Source organism: Oncorhynchus tshawytscha, linkage group LG10 (assembly GCF_018296145.1).
Source record: "Oncorhynchus tshawytscha isolate Ot180627B linkage group LG10, Otsh_v2.0, whole genome shotgun sequence".
Lineage (NCBI taxonomy): Eukaryota > Metazoa > Chordata > Actinopteri > Salmoniformes > Salmonidae > Oncorhynchus > Oncorhynchus tshawytscha.
The window spans coordinates 75,494,512-75,509,940 of NC_056438.1; the positions used below are offsets into that span (position 1 = coordinate 75,494,512).

Genomic DNA, 15,429 nt, shown 5'->3' on the forward strand with positions numbered 1-15,429 from the left:
TAGCCCTGGCATAGAGGTTACTGTGGTTATTGTGGAATAGCCTTGGCATAGAGAGTACAGTTGTAGTTGTGGAATAGACCTGGCATAGAGAGTAGAGTGGTTGTTGTGAGCACTTAAAGCCATTGGTTATCAGGCTATAATGATAACTAAGATGGTGGGAAGGAAGAGCGATAATTGACAGATTTGTGCCTGATGTGATGTGCTTGGAGGGCTTTCATTGAATATAAGAATATGGCAACACACTTACTCTTTACAAAGCCGGGGCTGAACCCCTATGGCACCCTATTCCATATATAGTGTACTACTTTTGACCAGAGCCCTGGTCAAAAGTAGTTCACTATATAGGGGATGGGTGCCATTTGGGACACAAATCAGGCCTTTGTGTTGTGCACTGATACAGACAGAGAGCTGCTATAAAAGACAGGCACTGCCTACTTACCAAGAGAGGAAAATAATATCTTTCTCTCACTGACCCTAGTTCTCTGTCAACCATTCAACCTACATTCCTCGGGAATCCTGCCTCTGGTTTGGAGGCCAAGTGGCCCTGTGTATTTATGTCAAACTGGCCATTATGATTGGACAGTATGAAAGCATTAATAAAGATCAGAGCCATAGAAACAGTATATGACTGATACAAGGAAGTACAGTAAAAACTGTATATAGGACTGATGGTTAGAATCAGAAATGCGATTCGGATGAGAGCCAACAGGGATGTAGGCCTTGCCTGGATCCAAACTTAATTGTTCTGTTTCAACATTGAGTAAAACATTACTATGCCACTTGGATCCAGGCTAACAGAGAAAAGCTTTTCTCTACTAAAATATTGACTTTACCAGTGTTCAGTTACAAATGTATAGAACAGCCCATGCTTATATATAGCCTGGTTGCCTTAATAATGAGTGGCATGTCACTGCACTTGACAAACCAATTAAATGCTTCATACCAGATTCCCCAAATACTTGACATTCCTAGGTGGTCATCTCAGAAATAGTATGGATGTTTTGCTTCCAGAAACAACTCGTTTAATTACCTAGGGACAATAGTGCTGGCTGGGCGGCTATGTAGACTTAGCATGAAATACAACAGGTCTGGCAGAAGTTACTGGTAATACACGTTTGGCAAGTCTCACTCTGGGAAAAAAACAACACAATCACAGACTCGGCATCACACAAGGAGTGTTAAGCAACATCTGTGTTTGACAAGTGACTTCCATCTTGGAATGTAACTACTGATCACCATTCACTAGCTAGAATATAACCACAAACAGTAACATCTCAAAATAGGCTCTCTAATCTATTACAATAGCTGGCTATGAGGACCCTGACAGGAATCAAAACATCCAGCTAACGTTAGCTAGCCTCTAACTAAGTGCAATGTAACGTTAGTTAAGTCAAGTTAACTTGCTTAAAATAGATTTGAGATAAAGAACTTGTATGCTAAACTAGCAGCTAGCTACATGTCTGGATAGTTACACCCTGCCTGTCAAGTTTCTCTCTAACGTTACCTGACTAACGATATCTGGCTAATAAAGCCCAAGTTACTAACGAGTCAAATAACGATTTGTTTAATCCCAAAACAAATTGCAAAACCTAACTGTGTACTTACCCTTTGTAGTAAGCTTTTACCCGGACTTGGTAAGGGTTCTCGCCGGGGTGAGACATGCTACTGTCCCGCAACGTCGGCATTATAAACTCTCTGATTCGGACGCTCCGCTCGCCGAAGATGCCTTCCTACTGTGTACCACACCCCAAACCCTCTTCTGTACCTATATCGATAGATAAAATAATTAGCTAGCTGACTAGTTATGGAAACGAACAATTGGCACTTTCTTAATTTGACAAAATTCAGACATAAAATAAGGTAAAAACTTGAAGGAATCCGCCAAACAACACTCCTTAACTTACTACTGTAAAGGCCTCACGACGGACGAATCCATTAGCGGAATGTAAGAGGGGCAACAAATTACTTCAATCAACAAACTAAACAAAAAAGATACTAAATATTATCTGCGATCAGTGTATATAAAACATATATAATTCAATGCAAATCATGTGAATTTCATATATTATAATGATAGACAATGAGTACATTTTCATTTCAACATCAATACTTTAAAATGAATGTGTTCGCCAGCATTCCGATTGTACCAACTGAAATGGGAGGGTGGGATAGACCAGCCTCGTACGAACCATCCTGATCGCGGGCTAGACCTTTGTGGGGTCCTTGGGAATTACATTGTATATTGCCATTTCTACATATAATTTAAATTCAAATAAAATATGTGGAAGTTGAAATAGAGTTATTGATATGAAAATCATATTTTGGAAATAGAGATGGGTATTATTTTTGCCATACAAAACTAAACCTACAGTCATACAGAATCCACGAAGATGCATGAATGACAGATACCAGCAGTTCTCTGTTCAACATCAGCCTGATTTATGAAGTTTGGAAAACCTGTGGCCTATTTTCCCGAGTCTAGTGTCACCTAGTGGACATACAAATGCCTAGTATTGCAATAGATACTACCAGTAAAACTTGACATTTTTTGTTTGTTGCGTGTTGAATGATTTTGCTTGCATTAATTCTCAAACGCTACAACAAAAAGACTAGACACAGAACTATTTGTATATAGGCTTACAAATAAGATACATTGGAGTCTTAGGCTATGGCATGCGCCTTTGTTGTTCTCAATTGTGCAATTTATTTGTGAAAGCAGGAGCCCTTACTATTTTCTACATGGTCATTAAAAACGACGATGTCTTGTAAATTGGACAGTCTGTATGTCTCCTACTCTCGGTCGTCGTCATAGGTCTATAAAAACTGTCTGCGCTATTCCTGGCCTAATCTAAATTGTTGCCATGGTGACATTTTTTGAGTCTGCAGAAGATAAATTGTGTGTGATTTGTTTTATATCATGGCAGCTATAGGGGCTTAATTCTCAAAGCATCTCTGGTCACACAGACAAGACAATATCCTCTTGAGGACATGTTCGTCTTTTCTATGATGCACGCCGATGGTGCAAAATACTAAATGGTGACTTGAGAGGAGACTGTTTAATGTATTAGGCTAAAAAGCTCTGACGAAGGCCGTGAGGCCGATACATAAACTCATTAAATATCAGTGATACTATCAAGAGCAGTGTGCGGTTTCCTTTTTCCTTCAAATGTATTAGGCTACAAAGTTAATTCAGCAATAAAGGATGTTGTGTTAAATATTTTAATGTATTTTTTTTTCAAAAGGTGGGCAAGCAATAAAGATTTAAATGCAATTTGAGCAATTTATAGAAGCCTATATAAATTAGAGGCATTTATTTGTGGTGATAGTGGGTATAAAAGCCTCGACGTTGTCTCCAAAATTAGAAATGTTTTTTTTTTTTAATGAACATTTATTTTTACAGTAAAGACCTCTACCCTGTTGTGTATGGTCCTCCCACACTGCAGGTGGTGCTGTGTCTAGGTTGTCATTCCGTAGGTTCTAATGCTTGACTATTAGAACATGATTGTGACAGTCTGAACTCGCAGGGTTTTGTTCGGCCACTTCGCCAGGAGTCAGGTCTAGTAACAAATCCAGCCAGGTAACAGCGGTGATAGGTGAACGGTTGTGCATTGATATATAGAGCTATTATAGGCAGCCATATAATTGGCAAAGGAATTAGATGATGATGCACAAACGGAATATATTTCATGTAGACTAATAGATTACATAAAGGAATTGCTATCCGATTTTATTGTGAAATAATGAATACATAAATAATCGTTATGATAAGCGGAGGTGTTCTACAGCCTATGGTTGCCAGCACTGCACATGCAGTGATAAAAGGGGTGACTATAGCCCAATGCATGAATTACCCAAATCTAGAAATACATTCTGCACATGATTTAACAACAATTGTTCGTATTGATTTTAAGTTGCATAATGGATTTGATGCATTGCTATCGCCGCAAGAAAAATGTGTCTAACTTTCACCTTGCAAAGCAGACTTGCTTTTCGTCAGTGCCTGGTTGTGGCAAATGGGTTGGAATAATTTGTCTGTCCAGCACAAGAAATCCTACACACAGGTGTGAAATGTACCATTGCGCTTCAGGAATTGGAACATTCTTAATATGCGTGGCAGGTAGCCTAGTGGTTAGAGCGTTGGGCCAGTAACCGAAAGGTTGCTAGCTTGAATCCCCAAGCTGACAAGGTAAAAATCTGTCGTTCTGCCCCTGAACAAGGCATCACTGTTCGTAGGCTGTCATTGTACATAGGAATTTGTTCTTAACTGACTTGCCTAGTTAAATAAAAAATATCAGCAATCTCGAATGGTCCTTTTTAAGCAAACTGTTTGGATCAAATTAAAGAAGCTACTTTATTTACACAAAATTACATGTAAAATATTTCAAACTAGGCCACTTCATTTTGAGGGTTTGTGTGATTTAAAAAAAATACATTTTCTTTCAAATTTCCTTCAACAATTCAAATGCTGAAAAAACTTCAATTCGGTTGGCTAATAAGGCTGTATTTTTCAGATTCTTCCGGTCTTTTTACACGTAGGCTATGAACATGATGAATAGTGAGTCCGGCCGTGATAGGGAGTCCCATAGGGCGGCGCACAATTGGCACAGCGTCGTCCGGGTCAGGGAAGGGTTTGGCCCGGGGTTGACCTTCATTATAAAACAAGATTTTGTTCTTAACTGACTTGCCTAGTTAACTAAAGGTAAAAAAATATATATTTAAAAATACTAAAAAGTTTTATATATTATTCAAAAAAATTAACTACACTTATTTGAAAATGCAGCAGATCAAAGGGGAAAAGGCAAACCAACCATATGAATCGGCCTCATTCTAATATGAATAGGCCAAGGTAAGCTAGACCTCATTCTAATATGAATAGGCCGAGGTAAGCTAGACCTCATTCTAATATGAATAGGCCGAGTTAAGCTAGACCTCATTCTAATATGAATAGGCCGAGCTAAAATAGACCTCATTCTAATATGAATAGGCCGAGCTAAGCTAGACCTCATTCTAATATGAATAGGCCGAGTTAAGCTAGACCTCATTCTAATATGAATAGGCCGAGCTAAGATAGACCTCATTCTAATATGAATAGGCCGAGCTAAGCTAGACCTCATTCTAATATGAATAGGCCGAGCTAAGCTAGACCTCATTCTAATATGAATAGGCCAAGGTAAGCTAGACCTCATTCTAATATGAATAGGCCGAGCTAAACTAGACCTCATTCTAATATGAATAGGCCGAGCTAAGCTAGACCTCATTCTAATATGAATAGGCCAAGGTAAGCTAGACCTCATTCTAATATGAATAGGCCGAGCTAAGGTAGACCTCATTCTAATATGAATAGGCCGAGCTAAGGTAGACCTCATTCTAATATGAATAGGCTGAGCTAAGCTAGACTTCATTCTAATATGAATAGGCCGAGATAAGCTAGACCTCATTCTAATATTAATAGGCCGAGCTAAGCTAGACCTCATTCTAATATGAATAGGCCGAGATAAGGTCGACCTCATGTTAGTAACATTACTCATTTTAATAAGCCAATGTTTCTGATTTGTTATATCTGGGCTGGCCATTATACTTCAATTAATTAAATAGGACAGTTGAAATGTCAAGTAGGCCTTAACACATACAACAACAGGCTACAGCTCATTCAAATAATATATTCACTTTTGCTAAGATTTATTTGTGACTGCCCCTGGACACTGGTAGAGTATTTGTCTCATAGACAGCCTTCATATCCATATACATTGGGGAGAACAAGTATTTGATACACTGCCGATTTTGCAGGTTTTCCTACTTACAAAGCATGTAGAGGTCTGTAATGTTTATCATAGGTACACTGCAACTGGGAGAGACGGAATCTAAAACAAAAATCCAGAAAATCACATTGTATGATTTTTAAGAAATTCATTGCATTTTATAGGCTTTGTGCGAGTACGTGTGTTCTGTTTGCACATAGAAATGTAAATTCATATTTTTCTTCAGGTTTTAAGAAATGCTTCGGCAGAATGTGCGCACAGGAAACCCTTCGCTTATCAATCTGTAGGTTTATAGCCGCATAGGCTACGAGGCCGACAGGGAGCGTGAGGAGAACTCTGTCTTGGTCTAGTCCAGCAATCCTCATCTCATCTGTTAGTTACAGCGATATATGCCCAATCCTCATCTCATCTGTTAGTTACAGCGATATATGCCCAATCCTCATCTCATCTGTTAGTTACAGCGATATATATGCCCAATCCTCATCTCATCTGTTAGTTACAGCGATATATGCCCAATCCTCATCTCATCTGTTAGTTACAGCGATATATATGCCCAATCCTCATCTCATCTGTTAGTTACAGCGATATATGCCCAATCCTCATCTCATCTGTTAGTTACAGCGATATATATGCCCAATCCTCATCTCATCTGTTAGTTACAGCGATATATGCCCAATCCTCATCTCATCTGTTAGTTACAGCGATATATATGCCCAATCCTCATCTCATCTGTTAGTTACAGCGATATATGCCCAATCCTCATCTCATCTGTTAGTTACAGCGATATATGCCCAATCCTCATCTCATCTGTTAGTTACAGCGATATATGCCCAATCCTCATCTCATCTGTTAGTTACAGCGATATATATGCCCAATCCTCATCTCATCTGTTAGTTACAGCGATATATGCCCAATCCTCATCTCATCTGTTAGTTACAGCGATATATGCCCAATCCTCATCTCATCTGTTAGTTACAGAGATATATATGCCCAATCCTCATCTCATCTGTTAGTTACAGCGATATATATGCCCAATCCTCATCTCATCTGTTAGTTACAGCGATATATGCCCAATCCTCATCTCATCTGTTAGTTACAGCGATATATGCCCAATCCGTCAAGTGTAGGCCAACATTCACTTTAGAACTTTATTCAAAAACAACCGGCTCAAAAATGTTGTCATTTAGATATGCACTTATGGTTAGATTTATTATATGATGAGGCAATTTATGAGCTAAATTACAGTCCCTCTTTTCAGGGATACAGAAGAAGGGAAACTTTGTTTTTTTTTACTAAAGAAAGTAGGAATCCATATATAAATGTTCTAGATTCAAAATAATACATACAGTGCCTTGCTGAAAGTTTAGAGGGACGGCCAGGTCTTGGTAGATTTGCAGTGGTCTGATACTCCTTCCATTTCAATATTATCGCTTGCACAGTGCTCCTTGGGATGTTTAAAGCTTGGGAAATCTTTCTGTATCCAAATCCGGCTTTAACCTTCTTCACAACAGTATCTCGGACCTGCCTGGTGTGTTCCTTGTTCTTCATGATGCTCTCTGCGCTTTTAACGGACCTCTGAGACTATCACAGTGCAGGTGCATTTATACGGAGACTTGATTACACACAGGTGGATTGTATTTATCATCATTAGTCATTTAGGTCAACATTGGATCATTCAGAGATCCTCACTGAACCTCTGGAGAGAGTTTGCTGCACTGAAAGTAAAGGGGCTGAATAATTTTGCACGCCCAATTTTTCAGTTTTTGATTTGTTAACAAAGTTTGAAATATCCAATAAATGTCCTTCCACTTCATGATTGTGTCCCACTTGTTGTTGATTCTTCACAAAAAAATATATCTTTATGTTTGAAGCCTAAAATCTGGCAAAAGGTCGCAAAGTTCAAGGGGGCCGAATACTTTCGCAAGGCACTGTACCATCAAATCCATATCATCAAATCATCATGTTTAGTTACAGAGGTTTTTCTGTGTGTTCTGTCCAGTTGGCCCATTGATATAGACAATAGTGTTACCAGAGTGATGGACTGACAGAGCCCTGAGGAGACAGAGGAGGAGGGAAGAGAAAGAGGAGAGACCAATGGGACTACTGTCACTGCACCGCAGGAGTTACCATGGTTACCACCAATGCCACCACATCGGTGGTCATCACTATTACAAAGGCAGCCAGCAGCACCACCCCCCCATGCCCCTCTCATCTCTCTGGGCACCACCCCCACAGAAATACAGGTTGTTCAGGTACGAGGGGAGGAAGCCAGAGGAGACAGGAAGCCAGAGAGGACCGTTTCTGTCAGTGTGTTAAATTAAACCACATATGTATGTCAAGCAAAGTCTATTTTTCTAAGCATAAGAGTAGTCTAGGTTATCGTGACCAAACCCCAGGTCGTCCACATGCCTGGAATCCAACCCATTTCAGACTGAGCTTAAGACGAGGCATTAGTTCTGGGAGATAAAATTAGTCATCAGGTATGGTGAGAGTAGTTCAGGTCTGTCTTGTGTGGTAGTCACTGAAGCACCCCCACTACACAATAGGAGTAGTGTTTCTCTGCTGTGTCTCTCTATCGAGCAAGCCGTCCACAGCAGGCCCCAGACCATGGCAGCAGATGTACGCTGCTCAGAAGCAACACGTCATGCTGCAGACAGCATCCCTGCAACAGACACAGCCACACAGTAACAGACAGTCCCCCACCTCACCCCCCTGCAGCCAACTGCATGGTGCCCCAGGTATCAGAATCACAATCTCAAACACCTATCTGCCTACCAATGCCTAGTGAGACCACCGCAATTCTGTCTGTCTGTCTTCAGATCACCATCCCTGCCTCTCCCGGAACAGGCCAGCTGATTGGTTGTTCTGAGTTCCAGCTCCACCACAGGCAGGATTACCTGGCAGGTCATGCTCCTGGGGACTGCCTCCTGTAACCAGGCCCAGATGGTACCTTCCAACTCCCTCTTACTCTTAACAGTTTTGTTGCGCATGATAAACGATCTACTTGCCCAAAGATCATAGGAAGTAAAAGAAGAGCTTCATTGTAACCATGACAATTTCTCTGTCTCTTTTTCCACTGATGTTTTCCAACAATTTCTCTTTCACATTGGGAGTTTCTACTAACTTTTTCCTGTTTTTCTCTTTCTTCTTGGTGTCGATTCCCTTTTTTCCTCTTTCTTCTGCCTCTTCTGTCTGTCAGTTGATTCTGACCCCTGTGGCCACTGTGGCAGCAGTCCACTCTGACCTGCCTTCTGCAGCTTCTCTCAACTCTCCGCCTCCCAGGTCAGCAACCACCAATAGGATCAAGGGTTAAAGGTGAAAAAGGTTAAGAATGGCCAGGCTAGCTAGCCTGTCGTTAGAAAGCACAGCAGGAGTTCACATCTGCCGAGATGTCATTTAATAACTGGACGACAAATACCTTTTATACTATTTTTATATTTTAAAAATGTAGACCTATCTGATCACTGCACTGTAAGTCGCTTTGGATAAAGGTATCTGCTAAGTGTTATATACAGTATCTGACATGGCTAGATATGTGGACAGGTGGAATATATTTGACTTGGTATTTCATGGCTAGACATGTGGACAGGTGTTATATATCTGACATGGCTAGATGTGTGGACAGGTGTTATATCTGACATGGCTAGACGTGTGGACAGGTGTTATATCTGACATGGCTAGACGTGTGGACAGGTGGCATACTGTATATCTGAATACACCGTAACATACACTATATATACAAAAGTATGTGGACACCCCTTCAAATTAGTGGATTCGGCTAGTTAAGCCACACCCTTTGCTTACAGACGTAGAAAATCCAGCAGGCATCCATGCAATCTCCATAGACAAACATTGACAGTAGAATGGCTTTACTATAGAGCTCAGTGACTTTCAACATGGCCCCTTCATAGCATGCCACTTTTCAAACAAGTCAGTTCATCACATTTCTGCCCTGCTAGAGCTGCCCTGGTCAACTGTAAGTGCTGTTATTGTGAAGTGGAAACATCTAGGAGCAAAAACGGCTCAGCCGCAAAGTGGTAGGCCACACAGGCTCAAAAAACGGGACAGCCGAGTGCTGAAGAGTGTAAAAATCGTCTGTCCTTGGTTGCAACACTCACTACCGAATTACAAACTGCCTCTGGAAGAAACGTCAACAAAATAACTGTTAGTCGAGAGCTTCATGAAATGGGTTTCCATGGCTGAGCAGCCGCACACAAGCCTAAGATCACCATGGGCAATGCAAGTGTTGGCTGGAGTGGTGTAAATCTTGCCACCATTGGACTCTGGAGCAGTGGAAATGCGTTCTCTGGAGTGATGAATCACACTTCACCATCTGGCAGTCCGATGGCCGAATCTGGGTTAAGCGGATGCCAGGGGAACGCTACCTGCCCAAGTTTAGGGGAGGATTAATAATGATCTGGGGCTGTTTTTCATGGTTCGGGCTAGGCCCCTTAGTTCTAGTGAAGGGAAGTCATAATACTACAGTATACAATGACATTCTAGACTATTCTGTGCCTCCAACATTGTGGCAACAGTTTGGGGAAGGCCCTTTCCTGTTTCAGCATGACAGTGCCCCCATGCACAAAGCAAGGTCCATACAGAAATGGTTTGTCAAGATCGGTGTGGAAGAAATTATGCTATCTGGTTTCCGAGCTGGTCATGGGTGCACCTCAGCCACGCTCAGAGTCCTAGATGATATCATAACCGCCATCGATAAAAGACAGTACTGTGCAGCCGTCTTCATCGACCTGGCCAAGGCTTTCGATTCTGTCAATCACCGCATTCTTATCGGCAGACTCAATAGCCTTGGTTTCTCTAATGACGGCCTCGGCTGGTTCACCAACTACTTCTCAGATAGAGTTCAGTGTGTCAAATCGGAAAAAGTACCCAATTGTCATACTTGAGTAAAAGTACAAAAAGTCATAAAAAAATTAAGTCACCCAGTAAAATACTACTTGAGTAAAAGTCACCCAGTAAAATACTACTCAAGTAAGTCACCCAGTAAAATACTACTTGAGTAAAAGTCTAAAAGATATTTGGTTTTAAATATACTTAAGTATCAAAAGTAAATGTAATTGCTAAAATATACTTAAGTATGAGGTAGAAATTACCTGTATTTACCAAATCATGAGAAAACCATAACACAAGTCAGAGTTAGTTATCACAAAGTCCATCTTTAATTATATGAGCTCCATCACCACCCTGTGACTCTCAGATCAATTCAGTGTCTATAAATGAATTCTCTGAGAGTCCCTTACACATTGCAACTGAGATCCTTTATAGCAAAGACACACATAGCCAGACAGCATCGGCATAATTTATTGTTCAGCTTTGTCTCCTAAACTATGTTCTTTTCTCAAACTCAGAACCTAAACAAATCCTCCATATCAACAGGCATATATCAAATCCATCCTATCTTGACAAGATCACAGAGACACATTGACTGGCACACAGACATTGTGGAGCCAAGAGATACATGCTTGACCTCTCCCCTCTCTCCGGCCCAAGCAACTTAGTCTTGACATAGAACAGAACTGCAACCCGGCCACAGTATTATACAAAAATAACATTCTGATGAGAAGTAACTGTTACGCACGCCTCTATGAAGAGGGAACGCAACACCCTGCTACAACTAAACTCTCCGTGAAGCGAAAAAGGTATGGACTGTAGGTGCAAGTAAGAATGACAACAGGCAGAATGTGGTACCGTTTACAAGGACTTTATTCCTTTACACGGTAATATGGGGAAAAGGGGCTGGACGGAACCAAAGCAAAGAAAGTAAATCTCAAAGCCCCCCCCCCCTCTCCTATCTTACCTGCCTACCCACTACTTACCTAATTTAGCACCACCTGGTGCCCTAACCAAAATAAAAGGGGTGGTCCGCCCAGGTCTTACCTAGTGTGTCTAGACAGCGAATATGCTACGGGTATATGTATGCCCGCGGGCCTCTTGCCTAAGCACTCCCTAGGTGCCTTCCCCTTCCCCCCTGGGAACAAATGAAACAGAATATTAAACAATTTTAAACAAACTAAGAAACAAAAGGATGTCAAATAAGCTCTATCTGAGCAACAAACTCACAGAACATACCACTTTCCAACAAAATCAACCTCTATCACAATCAATCTCAGCAATCCCTACCTCCAGCAAAATCCCTACCTCCAGCAAAATCCCTACCTCCAGCAAAATCCCTACCTCCAGCAAAATCCCTACCTCCAGCAAAATCCCTACCTCCAGCAAAATCCCTACCTCCAGCAAAATCCCTACCTCCAGCAAAATCCCTACCTCCAGCAAAATCCCTACCTCCAGCAAAATCCCTACCTCCAGCAAAATCCCTACCTCCAGCAAAATCCCTACCTCCAGCAAAATCCCTACCTCCAGCAAAATCCCTACCTCCAGCAAAATCCCTACCTCCAGCAAAATCCCTACCTCCAGCAAAATCCCTACCTCCAGCAAAATCCCTCCAGCAAAATCCCTACCTCCAGCAAAATCCCTACCTCCAGCAAAAACCTCCAGCAAAATCCCTACCTCCAGCAAAATCCCTACCTCCAGCAAAATCCCTACCTCCAGCAAAATCCCTACCTCCAAAAAGAAGAGATCTCACCCTGAACAGAACACTGGCTTTTATATAGCGCCAGAAGGAATGGGTAATTGGAGACAGCTGCGTCTTGACGAGGGGGCGGGGTCAGCTCTCCAATTAGCCATGGAGTCGACCAATCAGCTGCTTGAGGGATTTCAGGAAGCCATTTCCTGAAATAAACACATGCAAATACACAAACTACAACACATAATCTGGGGAACGTAACAGTAACTTACAAACATATGATGAATATAAAACATCTTACCTATGTTACCAACTAATTCTGATTATTCCCCAACATGTATCAAAAGTAAAATTCCTTATATTAAACACTTCAGGCCTTGTCCTAGTCCCCAAAGGCATGGATAGTAGCCACCATTCTCCCTCACCCTTCTTCACTGAAAGGTGGATTGTGCATTAAACCCCGAGTCAATCTTGGACAGTAGCAGAACACTGCATCTTGAAGCCCCATCCACAACCCCCCCATATATCAAATGTCCTCTTGACCAAGCAGTCTCCTCTCCTACTGGTTGTTGGTTAACATGTTGTTCAGCCCTCCATAGCAGTATATTGTTATGTAAACCAGTCATAGATTCAGTAGTGTGTTCCTTCCTGCCTCAGGTGGGCCGTTCGTCTTTAGGGGCAGAGCAGCAGACCACGCTTCCTGAAGCCTGGGAGGTGAGAACCAATGGGGACCTGGCTCCTGAGATGAGACCCAATGGAGGTCTAGCATCTGAGATGAGAACCAATAGGGATGGCGAGCTAGAGAGCCTGGTGGATGCTGAGCAGCCAGACAACTCCAGTGACTCAGACATGAGTGATGATGATATCCTCACCTTGGACGCTGTGTGTGGTGTGTGAATACCTGCGAGTGTGTCCGTCCGTCCATGTGTCTGTTCATCCTTCTAACAGTGTCCTCTCCTGCTGTACTGTAGAGCCTGCTGCTGAGAGCCTAGTAGACATGCTGCAGGGTGAGTTCTGTGGGAAGAGAGGCTACGTTCACACCTTCCTCCGATCCAAACGATTCTGCTCCATGACCTGTGTCAGGTCAGTCCAGTTTTCCTCATAGGGCTGCAGAATACCAGTAACTTTCACAAAATTCCCAGGTTTTCCAGAAATCCCAGTCGGAAGATTCCTGGACTTCCTGGTTATTCCCTCCTGATTCCAGGAATCTTCCAATCTTTTTTTCCGAAAATTTTTTAAAGATACTGGGAAAGTTACCCAAATACTATTCTCCAAACCAGATGAAGCCCCTGGAATCCATATGTGGACTTGTAGCCAATAGCCATATGTACTTTTTCCCATCCAGGATGAAGGGGATTTCAAGAGACCCAGACTACAATTCTTGGAATGTTTTTGTGTTCAGTGGAATATCTCCCCTGGATGGCTAAACTCCAGAAACCATACAGACCTCAACTTCTCATCTTTCTGGTCCTCCGACTGCCTCTCTCCCTCCACTCTGTCAGGTTCAATGTGAGCTGTACTAAGCATCTGAGCGAGTTGAAGGTGGACAAGGCCAGTCATTGGGGCCACAGGCCGATGGGCAGGAGAGGACGACCCCCGGGGAGGATCAACGGGGGCTCCAGAGAACACTTCCTCCTTAGACAGGTCAGAAGTCATAGCCTGTCTGTATGTTTAACCAACTCCTATGATCATTGATAATGCCAATCATGGCAAGACAGCTGGCAAATCAGAACCAAAAACATCTGGAACGAGGCTAGGTCAGTTAGACAGACAGGCGTGATATCAACAAATTTGCAATTATCTGATCTACCTACGAAACCCCAAACTGTTGTCCCTCTAAAGCATTATATGGGGAAATGTCTGATCGTGATCATGTTACTTCCACTGCAGGTGAAGTGGCCCTACGGATCTGATGAGGCCCAGAGAAGGTTGAGGGGAGAGGAGGAAGAAGAGCCCCTTGTCCCCATGATCACCAGGCTGCATTGGCATGAAGAGAGGGAGAGAAGATGACAGAGAGAGGGAGGGAGCAGAGAGGGGATAGGAGGAGGGAGGGGAGAGGAGCAGGGAGGGGAGGGAGCAGGGAGGGGAGAGGAGAGAGGAGCAGGGAGGGGAGAGGAGGAGAGACGTTCAGTCCCTCTTATGGACAGATCGCAGGAAAATACTGTAGAGAAAATCCAACACAGTGTGGAGTGTGGAACAGGCCTGCTCCCTCATCAACTCTCTACCAGGTATCTTTATGCTGCTTGAGCCAAGACTGTAATGGATGCACATATCTTATACAATATGCCTGGGGCCTGGAGTTTTTCCCTCTCGGGTCACAACTCCTCTCTCTCCACCTTCCTCATTTGTCCCCCCTCTCTCTCTCTCCTCCTCCTCCAGGTAGGCGGGACATATCCAACGAGTTACGTTCCCAGGAGATTAACGGCCAGGCCCTCCTATTGCTGACAGAGAACCACTTGATGACAGCTATGAATATCAAAACTAGGCCCCTCCCTCAGACTCTGTGCCCACATCAACTCTCTGAGGGAACCATGAGCACAGGAAATGAGCATCTCAAATGGCACCCTATTCCCTATATAGTGCACTACTGTTGACCAGGGCTCTATCTGGTCAAAAGTAGTGCACTATATAAGAGATAGGGTGCCATTTGGTATGTGAACGAGAGGATCGCCCTTTTTGGACTTTAGAGACATTGGATTCCAGGAGGATTTGAGACACACACACTGACTCTCCGCCTTTCAACTCAGGGAGAAGCAGCTAATAAACTGTTTTTCATCAGTGTATCACCATAGTGATTGTAGCAATACAGCATTTTCTGTGTATTAAATTGAAAGCACTGTACAGGATGTTAAAAACTTAATTATATTGAAATGTTTTGCCAAAATGTTGGTAGTCTTTGAAGGCTGTTTACCAAGCCTGAGACGAGTTGGTATTTTACAACAACAAAGATTGACTGAAGTTATATGAGGATATCCACCAAGAACACCCGTGGCATAGCAACCAGGAAGTGCCTTGTGAATTCCATGATTGATGAGACATTAGACAACCAACATATTTTTTTGTACTTATAAATACACTGCTCTAAAAAAAATAAAGGGAACACTAAAATAACACATCCTAGATCTGAAT

General features: G+C 42.4%; 1 protein-coding gene and 2 long non-coding RNA genes across 3 annotated transcripts in view; 2 read left to right on the forward strand and 1 right to left on the reverse strand.

Moving 5' to 3' along the window:
* LOC112259657 (protein kinase C iota type) overlaps nucleotides 1-1,898 on the reverse strand; it is a 38,427-nt gene extending 36,529 nt beyond the window's left edge. Inside the window, 1 exon segment of the mRNA XM_042329081.1 lies at nucleotides 1,606-1,898. Within this exon segment, the coding sequence (XP_042185015.1) occupies nucleotides 1,606-1,685 (80 nt within the window). The 5' untranslated portion in view covers nucleotides 1,686-1,898.
* A 10,694-nt stretch (nucleotides 1,899-12,592) lies between these two features.
* LOC112261156 lies at nucleotides 12,593-14,319 on the forward strand. The gene is made up of 3 exons (XR_002955118.2): nucleotides 12,593-13,383; nucleotides 13,646-13,944; nucleotides 14,191-14,319. It is a non-coding gene; the product is annotated as an uncharacterized LOC112261156 (long non-coding RNA).
* A 71-nt stretch (nucleotides 14,320-14,390) lies between these two features.
* LOC112261157 lies at nucleotides 14,391-15,304 on the forward strand. The gene is made up of 2 exons (XR_002955119.2): nucleotides 14,391-14,528; nucleotides 14,680-15,304. It is a non-coding gene; the product is annotated as an uncharacterized LOC112261157 (long non-coding RNA).
* The last annotated feature ends 125 nt before the right edge of the window (nucleotides 15,305-15,429 follow it).